The 15,591-nt window shown below is 49.7% G+C and overlaps 1 protein-coding gene across 1 annotated transcript in view; it reads right to left on the reverse strand.

Annotated features, from left to right (window-relative positions):
• Positions 1-15,591, reverse strand: part of pcca (propionyl-CoA carboxylase subunit alpha) — a 71,612-nt gene that overhangs the window by 42,349 nt on the left and 13,672 nt on the right. Inside the window, exon 4 of the mRNA XM_052081051.1 lies at positions 7,880-7,948. Within this exon, the coding sequence (XP_051937011.1) occupies positions 7,880-7,948 (69 nt within the window). The remainder of the gene's footprint in view (positions 1-7,879; positions 7,949-15,591) is intronic.

A 15,591-nucleotide genomic window follows, 5' to 3' on the forward strand; every position in this document is an offset into this window, starting at 1 on the left:
ATAAACAAAGCCCGGTGGAGTAGCTTCATTAAGAGTACCATAATCATTTGGCTGCTGCCAGGTCTCAGTCAGACACAGAATGTCAAACTCACGGTCTGTCAGGAGGTCGTGGACGAACTGCCCCTTGCTCGTAAGGGAGCGGATGTTCAGTAGGCCAACGTTGACAGCAGTGGAGCTGCGAGTGACCGCGATGCTATCCGACCTCGGGACGCGTGTCAACACAGAGGCATCCGCACGGCGTCCGGTGTTCTTCCGTGGGCGGCGAGCGGTGGACCAGAACGACCTGATGGAGCTGGAGTTGTTGTATTGATAGTTTCGGCATGAGCCGCGGTGAGTGCACCTTCGCCGGGGCACGTAAAGGATGTCCGGGTGTTGGAGCAGAGCAGGCGGTGGTGGACCGTGTGGATTAAAGTTGAGTTTGAGCTCAGTGGCTGCATATTGGTGAAGCGCTTCCAATGGGTGGTGGAAAACACACAGCGCGAACCAGCAGAAAGCAAGCCACTCGCAGCTGATCGACATAGCCGGACCGGAGTAATGAAGTCGGGAAGCAGCAACAGGTAGTAGGTAAGCTAGCCGCAACTCAACGACAACTCAATACTCGATGACAGGTAATGACAGTTCGGCCGATCGAGTGTGGATTGATCATTGTTCACTCGGTGACCATAAAAGCAGGTCGACATAAAATATGTCGGCTATAAAAGATTTTTTTAAAATTGACATAAAAATGGACTTAAAAATAAAAAAATCACAGGGAGTAGCGGCGTCCAAAATTCGCCAGCGTTCACTCCGGAAGTGACGTCACAGGTGTCCTGTGGTCTGTGTTATAGGATATTGTGACATGAAAAGCGCAAGGATCGATTTGGCATTGAACGAACAGCGGAGACTCAACGATAGCATCCGCAATGCCAAGGTAAGGGAAAACCAAGAGATTTTGAAAGACCTCATTCATGCAACCTGCTTTTTCGCTAAACGGGAGTTGGCATTTCGTGGTCACGACGAGAGGGCAAGCTCTTCTAATCGTGATGATTACCGGTATGTAGAACTATTACATGGTTTTGCTGAAGAGACATTTGGACTCATCCACTATGTTTTCTGGCTTGTCCAATAGAATACAGAACGATCTAATTGAAGCTTTCGGTGACGTAATAAAAAATTATCTAAAAAGGGAGATCAATGCTGCCCCATTTGTTGCCGTATAGTTGGACGAGACAACGGATATCACAAACAAAGCACAGATCTCTGTTATTTTGCGCTATGTAGCCAAAAGTGAAGTGGACTGTGGCGATGGAAGCATTCTTATGTTTTGATGACGCAAGTGATGATAGGCGAGCCCCTGCTGAAGCTACGTATGTTTTGGAAGTGTTGGAGAAAACAGCTGTGTTAAAAAACTAGTAGAGCAAACATATGATCCCGATCGCTGGGACAATGATACTCAAATGATGGTCACTGGATATGATCGATGGCTGTCAAAAGCATCGACACGCTTTTTAATGATGGCATAAGAGGGCATTTTCAGTGAAACTGATGCACTTTTTAGAGTGCTGCAAAACAAAGTCATAGACATTGGATATTGTTGTGTGCGAACCCACGACACCATCGGAGTTGTTGAACGCATGAGACGCGACTTTAACACACCGTATGAGCGATTTGAGCAGAAATGCAGCACACTTGGCCGAAACGACAGTGGAAGAAATCAGTCGGTCAGAGATGAGAGAAAAAAAAATGTTCGACAAGATTATGGACAACATCAGTGTTCAGATGAAAGCTAGGTTGGATAATTTTGTGAGCTAGCTTTTCTCGGTTTGGTCGACTGTACAAAATCTAATGAGATGTCACAACATTTTGATGACACCAAACTGCAGAGCCTGTCAAAATCTTATAACAAAATAGATTAGTCTAAGAAAAATACATTAGAATATTGAACCCTGGAGAACCCACGGGGTCAAATTTGGGATATGAAATAACCAGTAGCCAATTGAATAAGCTACTGTTTTTGGTTTTTGTAAATCTGACACTAAAGGGGTCGGTGCCTCACCAACCATGAACCTCACCGCACGCCACTGCCTTACATCCATCCAGCCGCAGACCCTTCAACAGCACCGATCTCTCCGCTGAACAAAGCGGGGCTGTGAAAAATGCACCCATTACAGGCAAAAGACACAAGCGCCCCGGGACTGTCCAGCAACGACAGTCAAATGCCGCTGACATTCCTCCCAGTCAAAAAGAGTGCTGGTATACCCGCGCTGCCGAGAAGGCGCAACCACCAGGCACAGAGTCTCCCTCCTTGATGAATGTCGTGGCCAAAAAATGCTGAAAATAGTCCACATCAGGTCCACACGACGTAACAACAAACATAAAGTGACAAAACAAACACAAAAACAACAAATAAAGCAAGGCTCATGAGAGCACTTGCCAACGGCTGCCTACTCGGGCGCCATCTTGACTTCAAAGAGACGGGGAGACGAGAGAGAGAGAGAGTTAGCGCTATAGAGAAAAAAACAACATGTTGGAAAGCGGAAAGGTGAGAAAATGGATAGGAAACGCAGTGAAATTTGGACTCATTTCAACTTAATTGATAGTTCAAAGGCAGCGTGTAGACTGTGCAAGGTTGAAATATCCCATAGATCAGGCTCCACAAATAACCTGCACAGGCAAATAAGAAAAGTCCACCCATCAGTACAATTTGAAGAGAAAAGACAAGCAAGGGAACCAGCTATTACTGAAGGTGCTAGTGTGTCTGCAACTGTTGCTGTTGCTGCAATGCCACAACTGTCTAGATGTACAACCCAGAGCTCTATGAGCCACTTTATGCAAAAAGCTATAAAACCAGCAAAACAGAACACAATTGATGAGGAACTGGGTAAAATGATTGCAAGTGATTTTCAACCATTTTAAATCGTGCATGACAAAGGATTCAGAAGATATACTCATGCTCTCAATCCAATGTATGCAATTCCAAGCAGGAAAACAGTTTCTCAAAGAATCATCCCAGGCCTATATGACAGAGAATGTGCTGCACTCCAAGAATGGATCAAAAAATCCATAGCTGTTTCTCTAACAACCGACTGCTGGACATGCCCAACCACTACATCCTACATGTCAGTTCCATGCCAATTTGTTGAAAATTTCGAAATAGTGACCTGTCTACTGGATTGCTTTGAGTTCAGTGAAACACACACTTCTGAGAACTTATCAGAGGAGCTGCTCAAAGTGGCCAAAGAGTGGAATGTGGAAAACAAAGTGGCTTGCTGTGTAAGCGACAATGCAGCTAACATCACCAAAGCAACCTGAAATGGACCCATCACCCATGTCTTGCACACACCCTTAGCCTGGTTGTAAGAGATGCTCTGAAGGTGATGAAGCCCACTGCGGACAAAGTGAAGGGGATAGTGGAATTCTTCCACAGGAGCACAACAGCCACACAGAAGCTCAAATCTACCCAACAACAGGTGGGCATGCCTGAGCTGAAGCTAAAGCAAGAGTGTATTACAAGTTGGAACTCCACCTTTCACATGCTAAAACGGATCTTTGAGTCCAAGGATGCAGTCATCTCTACCCTGGCTGTTATAAATGCACCTGTTGATCCTCTGAGCCAAGAGGAATTGGAGGTACTGCAGGAGGCATGCACTGTTCTGGAGCCATTTGAGCAGGTCACTGTGGAGACCAGTGCAGACAGGTACAGTGTACAAAGTTTATTACATGATTCTATGTTATTATTATCATTTTTATTAGTTGCTATTTTTGCATTATTAATATGAAAATTGTATTAGGCACAACCAGAAATAATAATACTGCTAAAAAAATAAAAAGCATAATTTTAACACTAATTGTTTACTCTTTTTCAGCTATGTTACAGCTTCTCTACAGTGTTGATCCTGTGCAAGGGTATTCAGAAAGTGACCGCTGAGCATCAGACCAGAGTAACCACAGGGAAAGTGAAAGAGTTCGTGGATGCTCTCCGTGCATCCATGGACAGAAAATTCCAATGAATAGAATGGAACACTGTTTTGTCAGAAACCACCATTCTTGACCCAAGATTCAAGAAGCTGGCCTTCACTGACAATAGAGCGGTTGATGAAGCTCTTCAAAGAATAACTGCAGCAGCAGCAGCAAGATCCAGCCAGACAACTCCACTGCCAGGGGGCCAAGAGGGAGAAGAGGGAGCAGAGCACCAACAAGAAGAGCCACAAGCATCTGCTGGTTGGAGGTTCTTTGAAGAACGAGTAACTGGAAGCACTACAAGACTGAATCCTTCATCAGATGCAATTCTGGAAGTGAAATCCTATCTTGGGGAGCCCCTTTTCCAGAGGAGTGCAGACCATTTGAGCTGGTGGGAGGCCAAGGATTCACTGTACCCACGTCTTACACATGTGATGACACGGAGGCAGTGTTGTCGCAACATCTGTCCTCTCAGAGAGAATCTTCTCCAAAACAGGGCAGATATTAACAGAGAGGAGAAACAGGATCAACCCCTCAAAGCTGAGGCACTTGTTTTTTTTAATGCCAATCGTCGCTAAAGACAAGTTAAAACTTTTACCTGGGTGCTGCTTTGTTCTTTGTGTTTTACAAATTTTAATTTATATTTTGTTGTGCCCACCGTGGTGGAGGGCTTTGTGTGTCCCAATGATCCGAGGAGCTAACCTGGCAGGGTCACCCATGGCAAACAGGTTCTAGGTGAGGGACCAGACAAAGCACGGCTCAAAGACCCCGGATGAAGATTAAAATAAATGGATCCAAGATTCCCTTGCCCGGACGCGGGACACCGGGGCCCCCCTCTGGAGCCAGGCCTGGAGGTGGGGCTCGTTGGCAAGCGCCTGGTGGCCTACACCCATGGGGCCCGGCCGGGCACAGCCCGAAGAGGCAACGTGGGTCCCCCTTTCCCATGGGGTCACCACCCATGAGAGGGGCCAAAGGGGTCGGGTGCAATGTGAGCTGGGCGGCAGCCAAAGGCGGGGACCCTGGCGGTCCGATCCTCGGCTACAGAAGCTAGCTCTTGGGACATGGAATGTCACCTCTCTGGCAGGGAAGGAACCCGAGCTGGTGTGTGAGGCAGAGAATTTCCGACTGGATATAGTCGGACTTGCCTCCACACACAGCCTGGGTTCTGGTACCAGTTCCCTCGAGAGGGGTTGGACTCTCTTCCACTCTGGAGGTGCTCACGGTGAAAGCCGCAGAGCAGGTGTGGGCATACTCATTGCCCCACGGCTCAGTGCCTGTACATTGGGGTTCACACCGGTAGACGAGAGGGTTGCCTCCCTCCGCCTTCGGGTGGGTGGACGGGTCCTGACTGTTGTTTGTGCATATGCACCAAACAGCAGCTCAGCATACCCACCCTTTTTGGAGTCCTTGGATGGTGTGCTGGAGAGTACTCCTGCTGGGGACTCCCTTGTTCTGCTGGGGGACTTCAATGCTCACGTGGGCAATGACAGTGAGACCTGGAGGGGCGTGATTGGGAGGAACGGCCCCCCCCCGATCAGAACCCGAGCGGTGTTTTGTTATTGGACTTCTGTGCTCGTCACGGATTGTCCATAACGAACACCTTGTTCAAACATAAGGGTGTCCATGTGTGCACTTGGCACCAGGACACCCTAGGCCGCAGTTCGATGATCGACTTTGTAGTTGTATCATCGGATTTGCGGCCGCATGTTCTGGACACTCGGGTGAAGAGAGGGGCGGAGCTGTCAACTGATCACCACCTGGTGGTGAGTAGGCTCCGATGGTGGGGGAAGATGCCGGTCCGTCCTGGCAGACCCAAACGTATTGTGAGGGTTTGTTGGGAGCGTCTGGCGGAATCCCCTGTCAGAAGGAGTTTCAACTCCCACCTCCGACAGAGCTTTTCCCATGTTCCGGGGGAGGCGAGGGACATTGAGCCCGAGTGGACCATGTTCCGTGCCTCTATTGTTGAGGCGGCCAATCTGAGTTGTGGCCGTAAGGTGGTTGGTGCCTGTCGTGGCGGCAACCCCCGTACTCGCTGGTGGACACCAGCAGTAAGGGATGCCGTCAAGCTGAAGAAGGAGTCCTATCGAGCCTTCATGGCCTGTGGGACCCCAGAGGCAGCTGACGGGTATCGACTGGCCAAGCGGAACGCAGCTTCGGTGGTCGCCGAGGCAAAAACCCGAGCGTGGGAAGAGTTCGGTGAGGCCATGGAAGCCGACTTCCAGACGGCGTCGAGGAAATTCTGGTCCACCATCCGACGTCTCAGGAGGGGTAAGCAGTGCACCACTAACACTGTGTACAGTGGGGATGGGGCGCTGCTGACTTCGACTCGGGACGTTGTGAACCGGTGGGCAGAGTACTTCGAAGACCTCCTCAACTCCACCAACACGCCTTCCTTGGAGGAAGCAGAGCCTTGGGACTCTGAGGTGGGCTCTCCTATCTCTGTGGTTGAAGTCACCAATGTGGTTAAAAAGCTCCTCGGTGGCAAGGCCCCAGGGGTGGATGAGATCCGCCCGGAGTTCCTCAAGGCTCTGGATGTTGTGGGGCTGTCCTGGTTGACACGCCTCTGCAACATCGCGTGGACAACAGGGAGAGTGCCTCTGGATTGTCAGACCGGGGTGGTAGTCCCTCTTTTTAAAAAGGGGGACCGGAGGGTGTGTTCCAACTACAGAGGGATCACACTCCTCAGCCTCCCTGGTAAGGTCTATTCAGGGGTGCTGGAGAGGAGGGTCCGTCAGGAAGTCGAGCCTCAGATTGAGGAGGAGCAGTGTGGTTTTTGTCCCGGCCGTGGAACAGTGGACCAGCTCTACACCCTTAGCAGGGTCCTTGAGGGTATGTGGGAATTCGCCCAACCAGTCTACATGTGTTTTGTGGACTTGGAGAAGGCGTTTGACCGTGTCCCTCGGGGAGTTCTGTGGGGGGTGCTTCGTGGGTATGGGGTACCGAACCCCCTGATACGGGCTGTTCGATCACTATACCACCGATGTCAGAGTTTGGTTCGCCTTGCCGGCAGTAAGTCGGAATCGTTTCCAGTGGGGGTAGGACTCCGCCAAGGCTGCCCTTTGTCGCAGATTCTGTTCATAACTTTTATGGACCTCTCAGATTTTTGTTGTCACATGATAAAAGTTTGCAGATTATTTTAAACGCACTGCAGAAATCCACTTGCTCCCTAATAGTTTTTAAGACTTGAATCTGCTTATTTTTTGACTCTCAACTCCTCCTTCACTCTACCCGGCCTCATCCAGGGGGTCGGGCTCTCTCTCTGTCTCTGTCTCTCTGTGTCTCTGTGTCTCTGTGTCTCTGTGTCTCTGTGTCTCTGTGTCTCTGTGTCTCTGTGTCTCTGTGTCTCTGTGTCTCTGTGTCTCTGTGTCTCTGTGTCTCTGTGTCTCTGTGTCTCTGTGTCTCTCTCTCTCTCTCTCTCTCTCTCTCTCTCTCTCTCTCTCTCTCTCTCTCTTCTCTCTCTCTCTCTCTCTCTCTCTCTCTCTCTCTCTCTCTCTCTCTCTCTCTCTCTCTCTCTCTCTCTCTCTCTCTCTCTCTCTCTCTCTCTCTCTCTCTCTCTCTCTCTCTCTCTCTCTCTCTCTCTCTCTCTCTCTCTCTCTCTCTCTCTCTCTCTCTCTCTCTCTCTCTCTCTCTCTCTCTCTCTCTCTCTCTCTCTCTCTCTCTCTCTCTCTCTCTCTCTCTCTCTCTCTCTCTCTCTCTCTCTCTCTCTCTCTCTCTCTCTCTCTCTCTCTCTCTCTCTCTCTCTCTCTCTCTCTCTCTCTCTCTCTCTCTCTCTCTCTCTCTCCCCCTCTCTCTCAACACCTTCAATATGTCATAATTCTTTTAACAGCGCCCCACTCTTTTATTGTTGAATAACCTGCTCGTTGTGTGGGCCACACTCGCTCCCCCCGCACAAATACAGAGCTAAACAGCCAACTCAAAAGTCAAATAAAACTGAACTCACAGCATTTGAGTCGACGTCACTATGGACAGCAACGGTCCGAATACCCATCTTCTTGCACGTCTTGATCACCTGATGTGAATAGGGGGACATAAGCACAGTTATCCACAGTGCTCCACAGACAAGAAATATTTTTCATCACAGATTACAAATGTTTTTCGACTTTTTAAATGTCATTTTACAGCAATTTACTCCATCAAATGTAGGCCTTTGATTATAAATTAAATTTCTCAATGTATACACAGAAAAAAATATTTTTCTAATATATTACAAAAAGACAACACACCAATTTAATTCAAGCAAAAGCTAAATTGTGCATTAAAAAAATAACACACCACAATTTAATCGCAGCTTAGTTTCTTCAACATTCTGAAAATATTCTTGTATACAATGAGAAACTGTTTTTGCAAAGTAGTGCACTTGTTTATATTGTGCACTACAGATGTCTCAAAGGGGATCCAAACTTTATTCTTGTTACTTTACGATATTTAATTATTGTTCGATGAGGAAAAAAATGGAAATTATTGTTTGTTTTTTAGATTTGACTCGTTACATGGTCATTTGCATGCTTGTTTGTTTACATAAGTCATGATCATGCAGTCGCGCTGCATCGCTCTCCTTTCTTTGAACTTCTTTGCCGAGTTTGGGAGGTGGGAGTTGGTACACACGCACTCACACGTGCATATTTATGCACTATGGGTTCTGAAAACATTTGCGATGTCAGCCAGGAAATTAAAAAGACTTGACGACCCGCACCAGATACAAATTGTAGAATTTACAGACTATACTTACTAGACTTACTAGATTTCCGAGACTACCCAGTCTAGAACATAGTCTGTATGGCTCCGATGCGAGATCTTTGGTGCATCAAGATTATAGGTCACTTGGAGGCGGCGCATTAGATTACATTAGATTATTTTTTTCTCTGCTTGGCTCTCGACGAAGGCGGACGCTTTTTTGCTCTGCTCCTGTCCTCCCCTCACCCTTCCTTGCTCGCCACTCAGTTTATGTACTGTCCTTGTCCGACTATGCTAGCCTCCTTCCGTATTTTCATCCTAAAAACAAACCATGGAATTGGTTGGCTGGTCTCTCAATGCCATCGATAAAATGTTCTCAAGGAGAAGAGCAGGCAGTGGGGAGCCTATTTGCCCCTTGGGGACATGTGCTGCTGGGTACATCCTAGATCCCTGGAGGAAGTGGAGAATGGTGTGCCTGTCCATACTGTCCGTTGAGGATGTGGAAGACATCTACATTATCGTCCTTCTGATAGCAGATCTATCGCAAAATTCAACCGACGGGAGCGGCTTTATTGGAAGTGAAGAAGCTGCCGGTCTTTATGGATGGTATGGGTCGGAAGTCCAACACTCAGACCCAAGCGACGTGAACTGATCTGCGGGGCGCTCGAATGGGCTGAGCAGCAGGTCGGGCGGGCCGCGTCGCGCTCCCACCCCTTCCCATCCATCCGCCCACTTATTACATGTTATGTCTTGTGACTTGTTGTAACTGTCATATGCTTGTTTACGTGCTGGGGTCTTTTTTTCTCTCCTGGACTCAAATTATCCTCAGAAGAAGATAGTTCGAGCGTGTTTTTTCCCCTCTCCCTCCCTAGTGGTTTCCTTTCTGAACTAAGATCTCGGGGCGCTGTGCACACAGCGAGTACCGACAGGCCCTTTGCACTGTATCCCATGTTCGCCATTGTTTGTTTCTTGTGCAGAGCGTGCCTGTTAAGTGATGTTTTGTTGCACAAACGTGTAATGACAATAAAAAAAGCAATTCAATTCATTCATTCAACAAAATAGCCATTCATTGAAGCTGCGCCTCATAATCCAGTGCGTCTTTTAGTGCGAAATATACGGTATATTATATACATATAAAACATACACCAATACATATATACTGCCTGTTTGCTGCGCCTTAATAATTAAATTGTCATTTAGAAACTGCAGTTTTTATTTCCTTGGGTTCTCTCTGTGATTTGCTGATCTGAAACCTGAAGAATATGCAAAGAGTACAGAAATCAGGAACGAGGCTAATACGTTCTCATGACACTGACATGTTATAGCTTTTTCAATCATTTGGAGTGTGTTCTGCAGATGTTGGCAAATGTTAGGAAAATGGGCATAATAGTCATTTGAAATTGTGCTCTAATTTACCTACTGTTTCGTAATTGTAAATTCAGGGGAAAGTCCCAAATATTTAGGGACACTGTGTGGATGTGTCCTCTCCGTGAGCCGTCACCTTACCGTGGTGGAGGGGTTTGTGTGTCCCAATGATCCTAGGAGCTAAGTTGTCTGGGGCTTTATGCCCCTGGCAGGGTCACCCATGGCAAACAGGTCCTAGGTGAGGGACCAGACAAAGCACGGCTCACAAAGCCCCTTATGACAAAATCGATGGTACCCAGTTTCCCTTGCCCGGACGCGGGTCACCGGGGCCCCCCTCTGGAGCCAGGCCTGGAGGTGGGGCTCGTTGGCGAGCGCCTGGTGGCCGGGCCTACACCCATGGGGCCCGGCCGGGCTCAGCCCGAAGAGGCAACGTGGGTGCCCCTTCTCATGGTCTCACCACCCGTGGGAGGGGTCAAAGGGGTCGGGTGCAATGCGAGCTGGGCGGCAGCCAAAGGCGGGGACCCTGGCGGTCCGATCCTCGGCTGCAGAAGCTAGCTCTTGGGACATGGAATGTCACCTCTCTGGCAGGGAAGGAGCCCAAACTGGTGTGTGAGGCAGAGAAGTTCCGACTGGATATAGTCGGACTTGCCTCCACACACAGCCTAGGTTCTGGTACCAGTCCTCTCGAGAGGGGTTGGACTCTCTTTCACTCTGGAGTTGCTCACGGTGAGAGGCGCAGAGCAGGTGTGGGCATACTTATTGCCCCCCGGCTCAGTGCCTGTACATTGGGGTTCACACCGGTGGACGAGAGGGTTGCATCCCTCCGCCTGCGGGTGGGGGGACGGGTCCTGACTGTTGTTTGTGCATATGCACCAAACAGCAGCTCAGCATACCCACCCTTTTTGGAGTCCTTGGAGGGTGTGCTGGAGAGTACTCCTGCTGGGGACTCCCTTGTTCTACTGGGGGACTTCAATGCTCACGTGGGCAATGACAGTGAGACCTGGAGGGGCGTGATTGGGAGGAACGGCCCCCCCCCGATCAGAACTCGAGTGGTGTTTTGTTATTGGACTTCTGTGCTCGTCACGGACTGTCCATAACGAACACCTTGTTCAAGCATAAGGGTGTCCACATGTGCACTTGGCACCAGGACACCCTAGGCCGTAGTTCGATGATCGACTTTGTAGTTGTATCATCGGATTTGCGGCCGCATGTTCTGGACACTCGGGTGAAGAGAGGGGCGGAGCTGTCAACTGATCACCACCTGGTGGTGAGTAGGCTCCGATGGTGGGGGAAGATGCCGGTCCGTCCTGGCAGACCCAAACGTATTGTGAGGGTTTGTTGGGAGCGTCTGGCGGAATCCCCTGTCAGAAGGAGTTTCAACTCCCACCTCCGACAGAGTTTTTCCCATGTTCCGGGGGAGACGGGGGACATTGAGTCCGAGTGGACCATGTTCCGTGCCTCTATTGTTGAGGCGGCCAATCTGAGTTGTGGCCGTAAGGTGGTTGGTGCCTGTCGTGGCGGCAACCCCCGTACTCGCTGGTGGACACCAGCAGTAAGGGATGCCGTCAAGCTGAAGAAGGAGTCATATCGAGCCTTTATGGCCTGTGGGACCCCAGAGGCAGCTGACGGATACCGACTGGCCAAGCGGAACGCAGCTTCGGTGGTCGCCGAGGCAAAAACCCGAGCGTGGGAAGAGTTCGGTGAGGCCATGGAAGCCGACTTCCGGACGGCTTCGAGGAAATTCTGGTCCACCATCCGACGTTGTGAACCGGTGGGCAGAGTACTTCGAAGACCTCCTCAACTCCACCAACATGCCTTCCTTGGAGGAAGCAGAGCCTGGGGACTCTGAGGTGGGCTCTCCTATCTCCTAAAAAAACTGGTTCAGATCCCAATGACTTCAATAACCTACGCCCCATTTCCCATCTTCCCTTCATCTCGAAAATTCTGGAGAAAACTGTCGCCTCTCAGATCCACTCCCACCTCACCGACAATAGTCTTTATGAACAATTCCAGTCCGGCTTCCGTCCCCGTCACAGTACTGAAACAGCCCTCATAAAAATCACAAACGATCTTCTCATGGCAGCAGACTCTGGCCTTATCTCCATCCTCATCCTCCTTGACCTGAGTGCAGCCTTCGACACAATCTCTCACCCCATCCTCCTCAATCGACTCTCTACCATAGGCATCACCAACACCCCTCTACATTGGTTCCACTCATATCTCACTGGCCGCTCTCAGTTCATTCAAGTTGATTCTTTTACTTCACAATCCCTCCCCGTTTCTTCTGGTGTTCCCCAGGGTTCTGTCCTCGGTCCGCTCCTCTTCATTGTCTACCTCCTTCCACTCGGAAACATTTTCCGCAAATTTGGCTTACACTTTCACTGCTTTGCGGATGACACCCAGCTCTATCTCTCCAGCAAACCCGACGCTTCTCTCCCACCCTCGTCCCTCTCTCACTGTCTCTCAGAAATCAAATCTTGGTTCACCCACAATTTCCTCAAGCTAAACAGCAATAAAACTGAACTCCTACTCGTCGGTACCAAATCCACTCTAAACAAAGCCGACAGTTTCTCCCTCACAATTGATAATGCCACTATATCTCCTTCCCCCCAGGTGAAGAGTCTGGGTGTCATCCTTGACAGTTCACTATCCTTTCACTCCCACATCAATAACATTACCCGGTCCGCTCATTTCCACCTTCGCAATATAAACCGCCTCCGTCCCTCACTCACTCCGCACACCACCGCTATCCTTGTTCACAGTCTCGTCACTTCCCGTATTGACTACTGCAACTCACTCCTCTTCGGTGTCCATCAAAAATTCCTCCATAAACTTCAACTTGTTCAGAATTCAGCAGCCCGGATCATCACGAGAACCCCCTCCTTCCATCATATCACCCCCATCCTCCGACAGCTCCACTGGCTTCCTGTCAAACTTAGAATCAACTTCAAAATACTTCTCTATACATTCAAAGCCATCCATAACCTTGCGCCCCCCTATCTGTCAGATCTTCTTCAAATCTCCATTCCCTCTCGCTCACTCAGGTCCTCATCCTCCCTCCACCTTTTTCTACCCTCTGCCCGTCTCAGTACAATGGGGTGCAGAGCCTTCAGTCGCTCTGCCCCCAAACTCTGGAACTCACTTCCTCCCAACATTCGTAATATTGACTCTCTTTCCTTATTCAAAACCCAGCTCAAAACCCACCTATTCAGACTTGCCTACCCGCCTTAAATCTTTCTTTCTTTATTTATTATTTTATCTGTGTTTTATTATTGGTCTTGGCTGTACAGTGTCCTTGAGTGTTGTGAAAGGCGCTTACAAATGTGATGTATTATTATTGTTATTATTATCTCTGTGGTTGAAGTCACCGATGTGGTTAAAAAGCTCCTCGGTGGCAAGGCCCCAGGGGTGGATGAGATCCGCCCAGAGTTCCTCAAGGTTCTGGATGTTGTGGGGCTGTCCTGGTTGACACGCCTCTGCAACATCGCGTGGTCAACGGGGAGAGTGCCTCTGGATTGGCAGACCGGGGTGGTAGTCCCTCTTTTTAAAAAGGGGGACCGGAGGGTGTGTTCCAACTACAGAGGGATCACACTCCTCAGCCTCCCTGGTAAGGTCTATTCAGGGGTGCTGGAGAGGAGGGTCCGTCAGGAAGTCGAGCCTCAGATTGAGGAGGAGCAGTGTGGTTTTCGTCCCGGCCGTGGAACAGTGGACCAGCTCTACACCCTTAGCAGGGTTCTCGAGGGTATGTGGGAATTCGCCCAACCAGTCTACATGTGTTTTGTGGACTTGGAGAAGGCGTTTGACCGTGTCCCTCGGGGAGTTCTGTGGGGGGTGCTTCGTGGGTATGGAGTACCGAACCCCCTGATACGGGCTGTTCGGTCACTATACCACTGATGTCAGAGTTTGGTCCGCATTGCCGGCAGTAAGTCGGAATCGTTTCCAGTGAGGGTAGGACTCCGCCAAGGCTGCCCTTTGTCACCGATTCTGTTCATAACCTTCATGGACAGAATCTCTAGGTGCAGCCGAAGCGTTGAGGGGGTCCGTTTTGGTGGCCTCAGTATTGCATCCCTGCTTTTTGCAGATGATGTGGTGCTGTTGGCTCCTTCAAACGGGGCTCTCCAACTCTCACTGGAGCGTTTCGCAGCCGAGTGTGAAGCGGTTGGGATGAAAATCAGCACCTCCAAATCTGAAACCATGGTCCTCAGTCGGAAAAGGGTGGAGTGCCCCCTCCAGGTCGGGGGGGAGATCTTGCCCCAAGTGGAGGAGTTTAAGTATCTTGGGGTCTTGTTCACGAGTGAGGGCAGGAGGGAGCGAGAGATCGACAGGCGGATCGGTGCAGCGTCTGCTGTGATGCGGACGTTGTATCGGTCTGTCGTGGTGAAGAAGGAGCTGAGCCAAAGGGCGAAGCTCTCAATTTACCGGTCGATCTACGTTCCAACCCTCATCTATGGTCACGAGCTATGGGTCGTGACCGAAAGAACGAGATCCCGGATACAAGCGGCCGAAATGAGTCTCGAACCGTCTCCTCAAGATGTGCGCACAGCAACTCGGTGGAATCTACACAGAAATCTTCAACTGGTCACTTCGTCTTTGCAAAGTTCCTGCACTTTTCAAAGCATCTGTCATCATTCCCGTACCAAAACGCTCGCCGATAACTACTCTAAACGACTTCCGCCCAGTGGCTCTGACTTCAAATGTCATGAAGTCTTTCGAACGCCTAGTGAAGGATGTTCTCCAGTCGTTACTACCCCGTTCTATGGACCCGTACCAGTTTGCCTACAAGGCGAACCGGTCAGTAGATGACGCTGTGTCTATAGCGCTTGAGAAAGTGTACCGACATCTTGACAAGAGTACTCCGACCTACTGCCGACTTCTTTTCATAGACTTTAGTTCCGCCTTCAACACAATTCTTCCGTCCAAGCTTTTTACAAAACTTCTAAATTTAGGACTTCCGCTGAACTTGTGTCACTGGATTTATGACTTTCTTTGTCTGAGACCGCAGGTTGTTAAAGTCGGCTCCTCAGTGTCCAGTGAACTAATTCTGAGTACAGGCGCTCCACAGGGATGCTGCCTGTCTCCCCTTCTGTATTCCCTGATGACACATGATTGCGTGGCCTCATTTACTGATCGTCACTTCTTTAAAATTGCCGACGACATCACCGTTGCTGGGTTCATTGTGGCCAGTGAGCGCGACTACCGCCGCCAGGTCGACGAACTGGTGATGTGGTGCACCGAGAACAATCTCGAGCTCAATGTCTCGAAGACGAAGGAAGTAATCGTCGACTTCCGTCAGGACAATCCGAAGAAACCCTTGGCTCCTCTGGAGCCGATGGTTATCAACGGCACGGACGTCGAAATCGTTGAAACCTTCAAGTTCCTGGGGATTCACATCTCTAGTGACTTGACCTGGTCGGCGCATGTCGGCCACTGTGTAGCAAAAGCTCAGCAACGCATGTTCTTTCTGCGACGCTTGAGGAGCTTCGGGGTCGGCCAGCGCATTCTGACCAAATTCTACCGGGCGGTGATCGAGAGCGTTTTATCGCTCTCGATCACGGTCTGGTTTGGTCGTGCAACGGTCGACGACCAGCGCTTGCTCGAGCGAGTCGTTAAAAC

This window comes from Hippocampus zosterae, chromosome 11 (assembly GCF_025434085.1).
Source record: "Hippocampus zosterae strain Florida chromosome 11, ASM2543408v3, whole genome shotgun sequence".
NCBI classification, from domain to species: Eukaryota; Metazoa; Chordata; class Actinopteri; order Syngnathiformes; family Syngnathidae; genus Hippocampus; species Hippocampus zosterae.